Here is a 15,053-nt window from a genome sequence, read left to right on the forward strand (position 1 = left end):
CTTCCGATCCACTCAGACTTGAAATCGAACAATCCTGAGCTTAAGGAACTTGTGGATGAGATGGGAGTATCTAACGTGATACGACAAAATATATTTTCCGATACGAAAGAGGAGGCAGTCCAACCTGCTCCTCTTTTAAGCAGGTTACGCCGAAGTGGCGGTGTTGTTCCTGTTAAGAGCAAGAGTTTTGATGGCGGTGAAGTGAGAAATGGCATTTTGAACGGATCGAGGCACAAACAACAGCATTCTTTATTTCCCACCGCAAGGACAGACGTTAGAACGATAAAGCGTCGACACAGCATGAATTCCTCGCAGACTCAGAATGCTTTCATGTCAACTCCAGATCCAAAGACTTATGTGAGCGTAAAGTCGCGATACAACAGAATATCGAAAACGTCCGTTGCGGAAAATGCGTCAGCAGAAGAGACAACAAAGAATACATCAAAACGGGCAGACACTAGCTGCAAACGCAGGCACAGTACGATTACGCAAACATCGGTTCCGTCGACTGGAGTTGAAAATGAGTGCACACAGCAAGAACCGTGTGCGAAGAGGAGGACACGTTCCGAGGACCGACGGCAGACTCCTACAGACGAGAACGATCCAGCCAATCAAACAATGGAAAATACGAGCGGTCGGCTAAGTTGGCCCACGTCAGACGGACGACCGGATTCAACATTATCATTAAACGGTGCCACCACAACGACACTTTCTTCTTCGTTCCAACGTAGAAGTTTAGCAAAGAAGGCCACACCTGTTAAAACTATTAGGAGGTCATCTATCAACGGTTCGAAACTGCAACAATTGAGAGGTAGTTTTCTACGGGATTGGGATCAAGGTAGAAGCAATCGAGCGAGCAATTGTAACGACAGAAGGACATTAAATAGGACAGTATCAATTATCGGCCCTACAGATACGACAATGCCACAGCGATGGTTAAGGTTGGTTTGACTAATTATAATTTTGGTTTGTTTTAGAAATTTTTGCACGAAATACATTTAAAGAAAGTTAAGTTTTATAAAACTATGTGTCTCATACATCTTGTCAATTATTTTATATTGAAGATTATATAATAATTGCAATTAAATGGGATATAGATCGTTAAAAAGATATTATATTTTATCAGTTTTTTAAAATATGTTTGATGAACTTATACCAAACATTGCTATTTTCTATTCTACATAGATCAGACACAATGGCGGCAACACCAGTGAAAACGCTACGTTCGCGTAACGTAGACATCGTTGGTAACACGATATCTGCGCAGTTAGTTCACCAGTACGGAGTAGTGAAGCAAAATCGATTATCCTTACCGAACAAGTTAAAGCAATCTGCAAACGGTGGATCGCTACAATCTAGTAGAGTCAGGTCTTCCTCGTTGTCATCCAATAAACTTAAACAAGCGAATGGTAACGGTGGAAGCGTGAGTACTTGCGCGACCATTAATCCGTCGACTACAAGTTCCACTTCTGGTATAGCTAAGAGGGTCAAATCACCATACAATCCCAGTGCTCGATCACTGAGCACGCGATCTCGCATTAAACGTCTTGGAAAGTAAAGTTAATGATTATAGCTTTTCTTTCTTTTTTATGCGGATTTGAGTATTTTTAGGGTATGATACATTCTTACCCTTTTATTTTCTTTACTATTCTTAGTATATTTTTAGTATAAACATTAATTTTTGCATATATATATTACATATGTCTCTCTTCAAAACTTTCTCACTTTTATTTTTGAAGTTGCGCATGTTTTCTCTCTTGATATATTTACCATGAATGGGGCTTGAGCTTTATAAATTAATGTTAATATTCTGTATTTTACATACATAGAATTAAATCAAATGTAAAATTAAATAATTATTTGTGTACAATTATTTAGATATATATTTTAAAATTTATTATGCTAGTTATGCAAATTCTCATATTTGTTTATGACACAACTATTGTTCACTATTATTTTATCATTTATTATTGATTTATGTACTACTTGTATTGTTATTGAAATGATTTCTGTTCTTTTCTGTTTTCTTTTGCACGAGCTCTTTCATATATATCTATTTTCTTTTATAAAATATTAGATATCTATGGAAATAAATTACTACGCTCTCCCATTCTGTTTATGAAACATAATTATTAATTCCTTTTTTATAGAAGGCATATATATATATTTAAAATGGATTACAAAACTAAACTAGTCTATCATGTCCCTTGAGATTGTATCATTATATTCAAAAATGTTTATATAGTTTGCAAAAAAAAAAAAAAAAAAAAAATGCGTTTGCAATTTCTAAAAGCAAATTACATTCTTATCTTTGTTTTATGGATATTAAACGCAAATTTTCTTTTTTAAGTGGATATTAAACTCAAATCATTTTGTGTTTAAGTCAAGCATAGGGCACATAGAAAACACAGTTGTAAGGCGATATTGTAAGTTATATATTCTGCGAGAAATTTATGATGTAAAAATGTAGCCTGTTTTTTTTTATACTTTCTAATATTTGATGAACTTACTAAATGTTGCCGTAGGACAAAATATGAAAGTATAATATAGGTATCTGCATAAAGTAGCTTGACAATAAGAAGGTATGGATGCAAATAAAGACATGGGCTTGTATGCATATCTCGTATGCACATCCATTTGTGCATTCTCAATGATAACTATCGTTTGCGATCGTCACATTAGAGACGAATGAAGCGGCCAATCAGTGCTAAATATGAAATACGAATGTGGCCCGTAGCTATATATACACACATATATTTCTAGAAATAGTTTTTTCTCCCAATTAATTCCTCTTAATGATTATAGTCTTCGATAGTGGCATGGAATGAATTCCCAATGTGATCAAGTCAAGAAAAACATCGTATTTAGTGTATCATTAAGCATTAAACTGTTTTCTAGTATGTAGATTATGTAATCATACACTGATCTGCCTTGGCCGAGTACAGAATGGTCACTGAATAATTGGAAATATGCAATTATGATAAGATTTGTGTAAAATATAATTGGCAGTCTTTAATTATTTGTGAGCATGCCGATATATACTTACAGATAGAAAATATAACATGGATAATTAATTGATATGTAAAAGAAATTCAGATCTCAACGAATCAAAATAAATTCTGGACACAATTTTGAATAGAAGCCACTCTGTACGAAGCACCAAACGACTGTTTATGTGCGATACAAAAATCTAGATTCTAGATTATACTTAAATGGAATATAAAAAACGTCTAAAACGATTGAGGGAATTCAAGTTTCTTTCGGTACAATTGTAACAATTATATTTTAAATACAAATATCATATTAGATCTAACAATGATTAAGTTACCGGGAGGCAAAAACACAGAATTTATAAATATATAAATATATTAATATATCAAAAATTTATGTATATATAATAATAGTATACAATCTTCTTATATCAGCCTTTCATTATCATTTTATCTTGTGCAAGTGTGCAAAAAAAGAAACAAAAACAAAAAAAAAAGAAGACATTTCAGGATAAATATCCATTTGGTTTTTGTGTCATAAATGTGTTATAAAGAAATTACTGATGTGTAAAAGAGAAATTCTGTAATGTTTGTTACAATTTTACATTTCGCATTTCTTTATAGTTCGTTAATAATAAAAGTTCGTTATTCTATGTTGGTTTATATACGAATGTATATTATATTTCCTGTCTTGTCTGAATTATACTTTCACATGTATTCAAGAAATGATATATATGGAACAATTTGTGACAAGGATTAGTAAGCGAGAAAAAATTACATTTAAGTTTTATCTTTAAGAAAATTTAAGATTTATACATTTTTAAAGAAAAGAAAAAAGGGGATAAATATAACAGAATGAAATTATATTAAAATTGATAAAATATAAACGTTATATATAAATATATATATATTATTAATTAAAATTATTAAAAAGTTGACTATCAACTAGCTTTCAAAGCTAATTCAATTTTTTGTAGATAAGTTTATGCAGATAATATATATTTGAAGTATTTTATTTCAAACTATGTATTTAAGGAAAGACACTATTTGTAGAGTACGTAGCTACTAATCTATATCAAAGATAAGAGAGAGGAAAAAAAAAGGTGACACGTGCCTACAATAGTTACCACTCACAAATGTAAAAAAAATTTATTTGTACAAAAAAATTCTTGAAGTGAATTGAAGAGTAGAGAGACGAATTAGATAATGTGAGAGATATATGTTAGCAAAATTAATAGCGAATATCTATTTTAAGAATATTTATCCTTTTCAGTGCATGTACATGCCCATAGATTTCACAGTACATGTAAATATATAGAATTAATAGATGTACATATACATATACGTGTAGATAAATTTTAAATTAGTGCGGCAGCAAACACAAGAAAAAAATAATGAGGTGCAGCCTCAATATATAGAGTTCATCATCTGTTGACAAACTATGCAAAGAACAGTTTAAGAAAAGTTCGAATATCTACTTTCTACGCTCGTAGATATATCATTTGTTACATCGTGGAGATAATATGATATCAAGTATTTTTTAAGAAAATACGCAAATAAGAAATTTATGGCCCAAATAGAGATGAGGAGGAAATGTTTGCGAAAAATGTTATAACAATTTATCTCAAATTAGAATCATGAAGACCAGATTTCAGAGGAACTTGAACAAATGTGTGATCATGCGCGTCCGTCACGTGCATTTATAATATAAATATTTTAATTAAATAAATTAAAAAATACAGACAAATCACTTGTAAAAATCCCGTTATTGAACTTATACTTAGCAGCATTTTTATCATAATATAACTTTTTCAGTGGCAATATTATTTCAATTTATTATTATATTATATTTCAATATTTTTTAGTGAATATTAAGTGGTATTTATTTTATTTCAATATTAAATATAATGAAATCGTAAAGAATATGTTGTATATACGCATTTTTTATATTTGCAATATTTTTGTTTAAAGTATTTATTTGCTGTTTTCGTTTAAAGATTAATAATATTCCAAATTTAGGATGAGTTTTAATATTAATTAAACTTAAATCATTTTTAGGTATATATATAATTTTTACTTATTTATAAAAATTCTTATTTAAATTATTATGATTTTGGCTATGCGCGATAAGTATTTTTCGGAATGAATTAATTTATAACTTTTGGAAAATTCATATTTGCATCATTTGGCCGGATGAGAAGGTTTGAGTACTCGAACCTACGCCGGCGATAACAGTTACCGGTAGAGTCACTCATGCTGGACAGGTCGAAGAGGAAGAGAGATACCGTATATTTATTGCGTATATATTTATAATATATTGTTTGTTAGATGCAGAAAATTTGATGTTGCCAAAGACTTAGCAAACGGTGATTTTATCGACAATATCGAAAATTAATTTGGCTATGTAGTTCTATATCTCTAAAGTGGATGCAGATGGCAATACTAAACAAGATTTGATAAGCATTTTGCTGCATTCCATGAAAAATGCAACAATGGCCTCTTCCTAATTAGTTTTCTCTATGATTCAAATAAACAAGAAATCTCTGTAAGTATAAATTTAACTAACGTGGTACTTTGCCTCATTAGTGAATGGACAAAGAAAAAAAAAAAAAGAGAAATCTGATTCTCAACAGTTCTATGTAAAAATCTAATGAGAATAATTGACAGATTGACAGATTATGCAAAGCTCATGACTACAGCATCCAAACATAAACACTAAAAGTGTTTTTTGTAAAAACGAATGCGAATTCTGATTGACAGTAATACATTATTATTTTGAACAAGAGTTTGATACTCGATTGTTTTCCAGCATACAATTTGACAAGATCGTAACTATGCAAGCAAATGAACAGGAAAGGGATTCTGTAATCTGTTTTCCTAAAGGTTCTTCTACAACTACTGTTAGCGCTGACATAAGCAACAGTGAAATAATATCTGAATCACCAGCATACAATGAGCAAAGCACCGAAAAATTACAGATGGAAAATATGTCTGAATCTTCCCCAAATGAAACAGATAACATTCGTAAAGAATCAGGATTTAAGAAGCCGCTTTTACTGATTGGTCCAAAGAGGGGTAAAATTTCGATTGGAAAAATTCGAATGGTGAATGATAATATAATTCCTCCAGCATCTGAATCGTCATCTATGAATAACGAAGCGACCGAAACTATCCATTTGCAAGAAGATGATACTGAAGATAATATTGACAAATCAATCTTGAAGAGTTCTGTAGAAGAGAATGTCTTACCTGATACAAAAAACATTCCTGTACCATATCTGGAACCGAAATGGAGTGGGAAACCGACAGAGGAATATAAGTTAGAGGTTCTCAAATCTGGTATAATTCTGGAGAAGATTGATTTAACCGAGAGAAGTTTTTACATATTAGGCAGATTACCTTCTTGCAATCTGTCTCTTGCTCATCCGACTATCTCAAGATACCATGCAATTATTCAGTACAGAACAATGGAAGATGAGAATAACTCTAAAGGTTTTTATTTGTATGACTTGGAGAGCACGCATGGTACATTTTGGAATGGACATCGTATAAAACCAAGAACTTATGTCCGATTGCATGATGGTCATATGATTAAATTAGGTTGTAGCCAGAGAAAATATATACTACAAGCACCAAATGATCAGGAAGAAGAATCTGAACTGTCGGTTACTCAATTGAAGGTTTGTAACTTTTATTTGCGTGTAATTGGTCATAATAAATAATTTGCTACTAATTACTATTCTTACATTCTCAATGAAAAGACAAAATTCTTAAATATATCTGTTCATAGGAAAAACGATTGGAAGAGTTGCGAGAACGAAAGAGTAGACAACAAGAAGAAGAAGAAGCTGAAGAGAGAGCAAAACAGGCAGCTGAAAATGAGGGTATTGATTGGGGAATGGGAGAAGATGCCGATGAGGAAACGGATCTGACAGAGAATCCTTATGCTTCTATGGTAGATGAAGAGCTATATTTAGACGATCCTAAAAAAACACTGAGAGGATGGTTTGAAAGAGAGGGATATGATTTGCAATATCAAGTTGAGGAAAAAGGGATAGGCCAATTTTTATGTTGGATAAAGTAAGTTATATAAGCTAAGTGACATAAGCTAATATAGGTTTATAAGCTTACTTCTTTAATAGTGTTGCTTTAAAATTATGTTTGAATGTTTAACTTGATGTTTTCTTTTATATATCACATAAAAATAAAAATTGATTTTAGTTTGCCTAAAGAATGTTTCGGCGGTCGTTCCATAAAAGCGGAAGCTCTTGTTAAAGGAAAAAAGAAAGAATCCGTCGTTCAATGTGCATTGGAAGCCTGTAGAATCTTAGATAGACACGGATTATTGAGACAAGCTAATCATGGTAATATATATATATATATATATATCTATTATAAATAATATTACTTTTTTTATATATGCAAGTTTTTATACTTAACAATTTACATTTCTAATTACTAAGATTAAAATTATTGATTGCAGAAAGTCGAAGAAAGAAAGCAAGAAATTGGGAAGAAGAAGATTATTATGACTCAGATGAAGATAATTTTTTGGATCGAACCGGAATAGTAGAAAGGAAACGTGAGCAAAGAATGAAAATAGCTGGAAAATTTGAAGAAAAAATTGAGACCTATAGTTCATTGGTAATGCTATTTTTTTTTTGTTTATTCATCCAGGGTATTATACATATATTTTTAACTAAATATGTTGTTTATATTATTTCAGACTGAAAAGCATAGCAACATCATGAATAAAATTTCGCATCTGACTAATCGTTTAAAAGAGGCACAAGAAAGCAAAGTTAAAGCGGCAGAATCCAACGAGGATTCTTTGGATGCTTTTATGTCTAATCTAAATACATCTTCTTTGAGCAAAAGCGATGTTATAAATATGAAGGTGGAATTACAAAATCTTCATAAAGAAGAAATAAAATTAGTTAAATTAATAAATCTTACAAAGCCGGCCAATTTACCGCCTCTTGTTAGCCAAGTCCAGGCAGAAGATAAAAAGGACGATCAGCAACAAAAGTCAAAAGCTTCCACGAAGAAAATCTCTCAACTTGAAAAAAGAAAAAAACATTTTGAGAAAAAGGTAAATTATCTATTTCATTTTTTCCTTTTTCTTTAAATTTCTTATTTACTGTTTCTTTTTTGTAATTTAAAAAAGTAATTTTTCAGAATAAAGACGATTTTGCGAAAGTACAATTGTCAACTTCAGATAGTAATAATACTATGGATAATGTAGAAGAAGAGGAAGATGAGGAAGAAAATGAAGATAATGTGAAAGAAAAAATCGAATGCGATATCACAAAACCTACGCCATGCAAGGACGAAACAAAATCACAAGATTGCACTAGAATCAACGACAAACAGTGTACTTTGAGGGGCGTCGATACGGAAACAGACGAACGAAATGCGAACGTTGTAGATGATAAGAAACGAAGAAGAGATAAAAAATCGGAGAAGTCGAAAATTATGAAAAAGCAATATGATCAAGATATCCACTCGGAAGATTATTCTACATGGATACCACCGCAAGATCAATCTGGAGATGGCAGAACAACTCTTAATGATAAATACGGATATTAAATTAAGGTTAATGCTATATATATATGTAAGATAAATAATGTAAATACAATCAAAACTTTATTTAACATTAATAATAGCACTCTATATATGTAATATATATAATTTTAGATTACACTACATAGATTACATTGAATAATATAACCGCAAATTTTTTCTTAGAAAATGCAAAAATTATTCTCTTCTGTTTTTCAATTATATCCATATTATTTTCTTTATAAATGGACAAAGTATATAAAAATAATAGTTATGTATAGACATATTCTATGTGTAATTATATATATTTATATATATTATTATATATACATGTGGGGGGATAATTTTTCCGGAGAATCGCCAATTTATCTGTCTTTCTTTATCTCTTTTTAAGAAAATGCTTTGCGTTTATAAACTATATAGCTATCATTTTTAAAGATTGAAATCGAGCATTGGCAGTAAATTTATTCTGCATCATAAGTTTATTCAAATTATCAGATGTCATTAATTACCAACATAAGATAATTTCGTGCAGCAAAGTTAAACAGATTCGTGAAAAACTATATAGATTAAACTTGGATGCATCCAGAAATCTTATTCGTACGGTACAGTAGTGTTTAATTGACCAATCAGGAGCAAAGATTCCTTGTCCTGATTGGTCAATTAAATGTTACTTTGCTCCACGGGTAGGATTTTCGAACGCACTCTTTGATTGTCAGAAAGGAATGAAAAAGAAGAGAAAGAGGGATTGATCGTTGCATAGCGGATCGTGACATTTAAATTAATGTCAGCTAATGTTTTGAAAAATTTTATCTTGAACACGCAGAAAGGAATATGGAGTACGTCGACAATCCGAGCTATTTCCAAACGGGTATGTATCATAGTGATATGCGAAAATTTAACGTGGATAATTGCGTTGTTTTCTTGTTGGCGTTTCTGTGATTATTTTCATTTCTTATTCTGTATATATACATTGTGCCGCGAAGTAATTAAAACGTTTTTTTGTATCTTAGTTTGGGCTCTCATAGCTTCTGTGGGATGGTATATCGTAGGTCTCTTGTTTATTTTATACCATACATATCCATATATTCAAGAGAAATATAAAAGCTGGAGATTTGCAAGAAACCAGCATGATAGTGTTGCATTTGGCAAAAGTAAGTCAATAATTTATTAAAAAAATAGAGTTTTTAGATGACAGACAATATATATATAATTTAGTTATAAATTATAACATATTTGTTATGCCACATTTGTCTAGAGACTGATGAATTACCACAACTGTCGGCTAACGTAGAGCTAACACGACAAAAAATGCAAGAAGCATACAACAAGAATTGTGCCTTGGCACAAGTTAAAAAGGAAGAGGTATCTCATTATCTTGTTATGTGTTACTTAATATATTAAGAGACTTTATTGCACTTGTATTATTGAAATATAGATTTTTGAGCAATCTGTTTTTTGTTTAGGAAAAAGAGAAAAAGAGACAGAAGGTTCTAAAATTTTTGGAAAATAAAAATGTAGGTATCAAGCTAGGTAGTGCAATGGATGACGAAAAAACGACACCTAGTACAAGTACAAAATCAAGGTTGCTTAAATCAGGTAAATCTTATATCTCACTTATATATTAAATTATATATCTGAGATAAATGTAACCCTTTGTGGTTGGATAGCGACAGCACAAAGAATTAAATGATATAATATCCATACTTTATTTACAGAATATAGTCCTTTAATGGGTGATAATAGTCGTGGATATCGGCCTCCGAAACGTACTTGCTGTAAAAAGGGTGGGTGCGGTTAATTGCAGTTTTACAGATTCTTATAAAAAACCTCATTTATTTTTGTGAAACGAATTTAATTGAGTTGATGAAAATAAAAAGAAAACGATAACTGACACGGATTAAAATATACTTAAAATACGCAATATTCTTACAAATAATAATTTTAATAATTGTTAAAATGCAATTCTTGTATAAGCAATTATTTATAATTGTATAATTTCCAAGCATTAATAAATTAGAGATAAGATTAACTTCATCTATCAAATTTAATGTAGGATTTATATATTTATATATCGTGCTTACATACATCAACTATTTTAAAAAGAGTTACTACATTTTTTGCTATTATATTGAGAGAAGGAAGGGAAAATAAACAATACAACAACAATATAGGCGGTGCTTCAATTTTCAACATTACCTTTTATTAATCGTTATCAGTATAATACGCAATGATATATATCAGCATATGTCGCTTTATACGTGTATGTGGTACTTGACAATAGCAACTGTTACAAATTATCTACAATCGTGCGCGTGTATGTTTCTATGTGTATGTATACGTGTGTGTAACGAGTGTCTCTGTAACATGTACACCCCTATCTTACTCTTAATTCTCGTCGATTTCATTCGTGCAATGATGGTCAATGAAGAGAGACGAACTTTCTCCCCTTGTTTCTCTTTCTCTCTCTCTTTCGCGCATAGTAAATAAATTATAAAATTAACTATAAAAATGTTTACCACTTTTATTTTTATATATCCGCTGTATTTACAAAATATAAAAAGGAAAGATTGAGCTAAATACACGTTTTCACGGACTCTTCTCCACGTGTGTTGAGTGTGTATGTAGGATGTATGACACACGTGTGCAGCCCGTAAAACGCAATCCAGAAAGAGAAAGAGAAAGGAAGAGAGAAATAGCTTATATTTCTTTTTCATTTCTCTTTCTCTTCCAGTACCTCCAATACAAAAAATCGCTCTATTTCGTGTTCTTAATGATATGGATTATTTTTACGTAGCTCTAGCTCTCTAACAGTCTAATTAACCCTTTGAATGCCAGACATCATTTATCGGTGAAACATCGTTAGCCCGATAGAAGAGTGTCATCAGCGCGTCTGACACAATCTAAGAGTTAAATCTTTTTACAATCTGATATTCCGCATTCCGTGAAGACAGGTTCTATGCATTTCAAATGAGCAATGGCAAGTACAGATATGTGCGATTTAAAACCAATTGTTTGCGGATGGGGTTTTTTTAATTCATTTAATTTTCTTATTCTACTTTTTTAGATTTTAAGAATATAATTGGAAATCTTTTGATAGGTCGAGATTTATCGATTATTCGAGATTTTTGGCTGGAAAAAAGATCAATTTACATGTAGTTAATAACTCTAATTTGCTAATATCTGGTAGTCTCGATCATTTCTACATTTGAAATTCGGAGAACGATTCTCGCAGAAGCTCGATACCGCTACAAATGCGAATTATCGCAGTTTCGCCTTAACGTTAAAATGCAATGCATTCTTCTCCCATTGTGATGCGTGATGGCAATTCTACTGACAAATAAGAGTCTGCTCGACGAACTGTGTGTTATGTCGTTATAAGCGCGTATGTGTTAATCCTGTGTGTATGTGTTCCGTGTTAAATGCCGTTTACGCGAATCGTGTGTGCGCAACTTTTCACCGAGTTACAATCTATCGTATTTTATACAAGTCCCCTTTCTCAACCATCGTAACAATAATACAAAGATGACAAATTATATAAAAATAATACGTTATCTTTTTTCGTTCCTTCGCGCATTGATACGATGGTTTGGCAATATGTCCGTTGGCTCGAATCACGATCATTTAGGAATGGAGAGAATACGGCGCTTTTCCGAAGCAGTCACGATTCTGTTAGCCATCGAAGAGATATATGTGCATGTAATAATCCTTCCTCGATAATACACAGCTGCATCGCGCGACATGCCGATCCGAGTTCGCGCGAATTTAATCCGGAAGCTGCGCGTCCACCGCTCGCGAATCAGACCCAGTGATTTGTAGCTGTAGTTTTTCTCAAACGTGTAAATGTCTTCATCTCGATTCGGATACGAGTTGCGTACGTAAAACTATCGCAAATGGACTCGCACGTTAACGGACACAGTTATTCCTCGAGGAAGATCTCTTCTCGCGAAGATGAGAAGAGAAAAGACGGAGCATTGACGCCTTAGAAGTGCCGGCTACTTAAACTCGACATCTCCCTTCTCTCGCGATTTAACGCGACTCTCGCTGATGGTCGCACGAACTCGTACCTGACAACGGATACTTAAAATACGCATCCTATCTAATTACATTTACTGAGATGCTTCCTTCTATAGTTAGAGTAGTCTCGACTTGCTTTTCTTTATTTCTTTTTTTTTTAGTAGCCTAAAATTGTATCGAGATGATATCCTCAACCTACTCGTTACTTATTTCCTCGTCTGCGCTTTTTGGATGGAATTTTTTTTATTGAATATGAATTTACTCGCGCGCATGTTGGTGCGCGCAAGTAGATTTATACACATCGGGACTTACATCGCTATATAATTGTATATCACTAGATAGAACTTAAGTTCAACTCTCTGAGTTAATAAATTTAATTTTCAATATCTCTGCTAGAGCTTTTAATTATTTCTTTTTCTCTTCTCCGTGCCTCGACCATCGTCGAGATCGCAATTCCTGTGTATGATTTTTTCAGTTTTTACGGAATTTACAGGTGGCAATGGTTTGTCGAGTATCCAAGTGAGTAATATCTGTCGCGCGGGATAATTTTTCTATTCAGGCATGTTCGGTTCGTGAACCGAATAAAACTAATTGTATTGCGTATATATATAACAAATTTGAGCGATTTGCTACGCGTCACTGAACGAGTTACATGCAAGCTTCTTACGTGCTAGAGCTTTTAATTATTTCTTTTTCTCTTCTCCGTGCCTCGACCATCTTCGAGATCGCAATTCCTGTGTATGATTTTTTCAGTTTTTATACGGAATTTACAGGTGGCAATGATTTGTCGAGTATCCAAGTGAGTAATATCTGTCGCGCGGGATAATTTTTCTATTCAGGCATGTTCGGTTCGTGAACCGAATAAAACTAATTGTATTGCGTATATATATAACAAATTTGAGCGATTTGCTACGCGTCACTGAACGAGTTACATGCAAGCTTCTTACGATAACGCTACTTATTACTTAATCGAAAGTTGTAATTAATAAGTCGCATACATTCGTGTACAAAGCTACTCGCTTTCTCGCAACATCGTTACGTGGAGGAGAAAGATCGACAAAATCATTACAGAATCTCATCTTCGCGTAACGTATTGCCGCAAAATGAACAAGAATCCAAATATCGACAGAGAAGAGAGGTTTTCTTAAAAAAATGCGTACAAAATACCTCGGTTAAGTATATACATAATAAAAAGCGCGGATTACGAATTAAACGGGTGTTCCGAAACAGTGTTTTCTCCGAAATTAGCCGGCGATAAATAATCGGCCATATTGTGAAGAGGATTCAATATAACTTAGCATTTTGGTTTTATCAAAAATTTACACTTTTTTAAATCTTTCTTCTTGAATAATTAAATTCGCATAAAATAATTATGTAGCACATTCAGGAAATGCTGTGTCGTTAGTAAATGCTAAATGTGGAGTACTTAACATGCATGCATTCTCAGTCGTAGTCTTGATAAATATTTGCATATATGCAAATTTATTCGTTAAAAATGAAATTCTTGTGACAATTTTCTTGTAGTAAATGTTTTATTCATTACATGACGTTTATTCTGAGATTTATATAGCTCTTCTCTTTAAATCCGAAGTCTATCGAAATATAATGCGAAAAACGCTGATCCGAATCATCCGTAAATGCGACATTGTAAATTCTACGAATAGACGCAACATTCTCTCTCTCTCTCTCTCTCTCTCTCTCTCTCTCTCTTATTAAAAATATGCGTTTCAAAGGAAAGAAAGACGAGAGTCCACATACAGTAATATAATTTCACGGTTTTCATAGTGTACAATTTTTTTAATCCCCATGCAAACGTGCTTTCACTACGAATGCAAATTAATTTCGTTGCGTTTTCGATCTAAAATTCCACAGATCGCAAAGAAAACTAAAAAATAAATGCGGAAGAAAAAATATACAAAGGCCTAAGGAGTATCACTTTTCAAAGTGTAAAAATTTAAAAATTATTTACGAATCGTGTTACATATATCGCTTTCATTATTTCACAAATTCTAACAACTTTTTATATTTTTATTTTTATAATACTTTATCTCTAATAATAATATAATATTAATAAAAAAAAGTTTTATGAACATATGATATTTAAATTTATGATTCACATTTATAATTATCCATCCCATGAGAAAAATTAGACCGCGGCGGCGGAAACATTTAATAAAATCGGAATCAGGTACGCATTTGAAAATAACACACTTTGCATCGGCAGTACAACTTCGAAACGCACATTTCTAGCGAGTTTTCAATTTTACGTGTCATATCGTGTTGCATACGTGTGTAATAAACAGAGTACACGAAACACCTTACATGTCTTTCTCGTTACGTAATACGACTTTAATCGATACGGCGTATAAATTAATAACTAATGACTAATCTCGTTAGAATAACTTTGTACAATTTATACAGAGACCGTTTGCGTGTGTGTCTGATATGATAATATATATATATATATATATATATATATGTATA

The 15,053-nt window shown here is 32.1% G+C and overlaps 3 protein-coding genes and 1 long non-coding RNA gene across 5 annotated transcripts in view; 3 read left to right on the forward strand and 1 right to left on the reverse strand.

The window, feature by feature from the left end:
• The window catches only part of LOC115245022, a 7,908-nt gene extending 3,179 nt beyond the window's left edge, over window positions 1-4,729 (forward strand). The window contains exons 6-7 of the mRNA XM_029823083.1: window positions 1-941; window positions 1,186-4,729. Of these exons, the coding sequence (XP_029678943.1) occupies window positions 1-941; window positions 1,186-1,558 (1,314 nt within the window). The 3' untranslated portion in view covers window positions 1,559-4,729. The remainder of the gene's footprint in view (window positions 942-1,185) is intronic.
• Window positions 4,730-5,162: 433 nt separating this feature from the next.
• On the forward strand, window positions 5,163-8,646 carry LOC115245359 (kanadaptin). 2 transcript variants are annotated; one of them, XM_029823650.1, is made up of 7 exons: window positions 5,163-5,535; window positions 5,800-6,670; window positions 6,781-7,070; window positions 7,212-7,354; window positions 7,474-7,634; window positions 7,717-8,082; window positions 8,169-8,646. In XM_029823650.1, the coding sequence occupies exons 1-7, from the start codon at window positions 5,510-5,512 to the stop codon at window positions 8,577-8,579; spliced, it is 2,268 nt and encodes a 755-aa protein (XP_029679510.1). In that variant the 5' UTR covers window positions 5,163-5,509; the 3' UTR covers window positions 8,580-8,646. The 2 variants fall into 2 exon arrangements, with proteins under 2 accessions (XP_029679510.1, XP_029679516.1); XM_029823656.1 differs by having other exon boundaries at window positions 5,166-5,535; window positions 5,658-6,670.
• A 587-nt stretch (window positions 8,647-9,233) lies between these two features.
• Window positions 9,234-10,721, forward strand: LOC115244952. Its single transcript, XM_029822984.1, has 5 exons — window positions 9,234-9,423; window positions 9,566-9,706; window positions 9,811-9,917; window positions 10,019-10,151; window positions 10,271-10,721. Exons 1-5 carry the CDS (start codon window positions 9,387-9,389, stop codon window positions 10,351-10,353), a joined length of 501 nt encoding a protein of 166 aa, XP_029678844.1. The 5' UTR covers window positions 9,234-9,386; the 3' UTR covers window positions 10,354-10,721.
• A 12-nt stretch (window positions 10,722-10,733) lies between these two features.
• Window positions 10,734-15,046, reverse strand: LOC115244966. The gene is made up of 2 exons (XR_003885467.1): window positions 13,237-15,046; window positions 10,734-12,958 (listed from the first exon to the last, which is right to left on the reverse strand). It is a non-coding gene; the product is annotated as an uncharacterized LOC115244966 (long non-coding RNA).
• Window positions 15,047-15,053: the final 7 nt, after the last annotated feature.

The sequence above is a fragment of the Formica exsecta genome, unplaced genomic scaffold (genome assembly GCF_003651465.1).
Source record: "Formica exsecta isolate Colony F162 unplaced genomic scaffold, ASM365146v1 scaffold122, whole genome shotgun sequence".
NCBI classification, from domain to species: Eukaryota; Metazoa; Arthropoda; class Insecta; order Hymenoptera; family Formicidae; genus Formica; species Formica exsecta.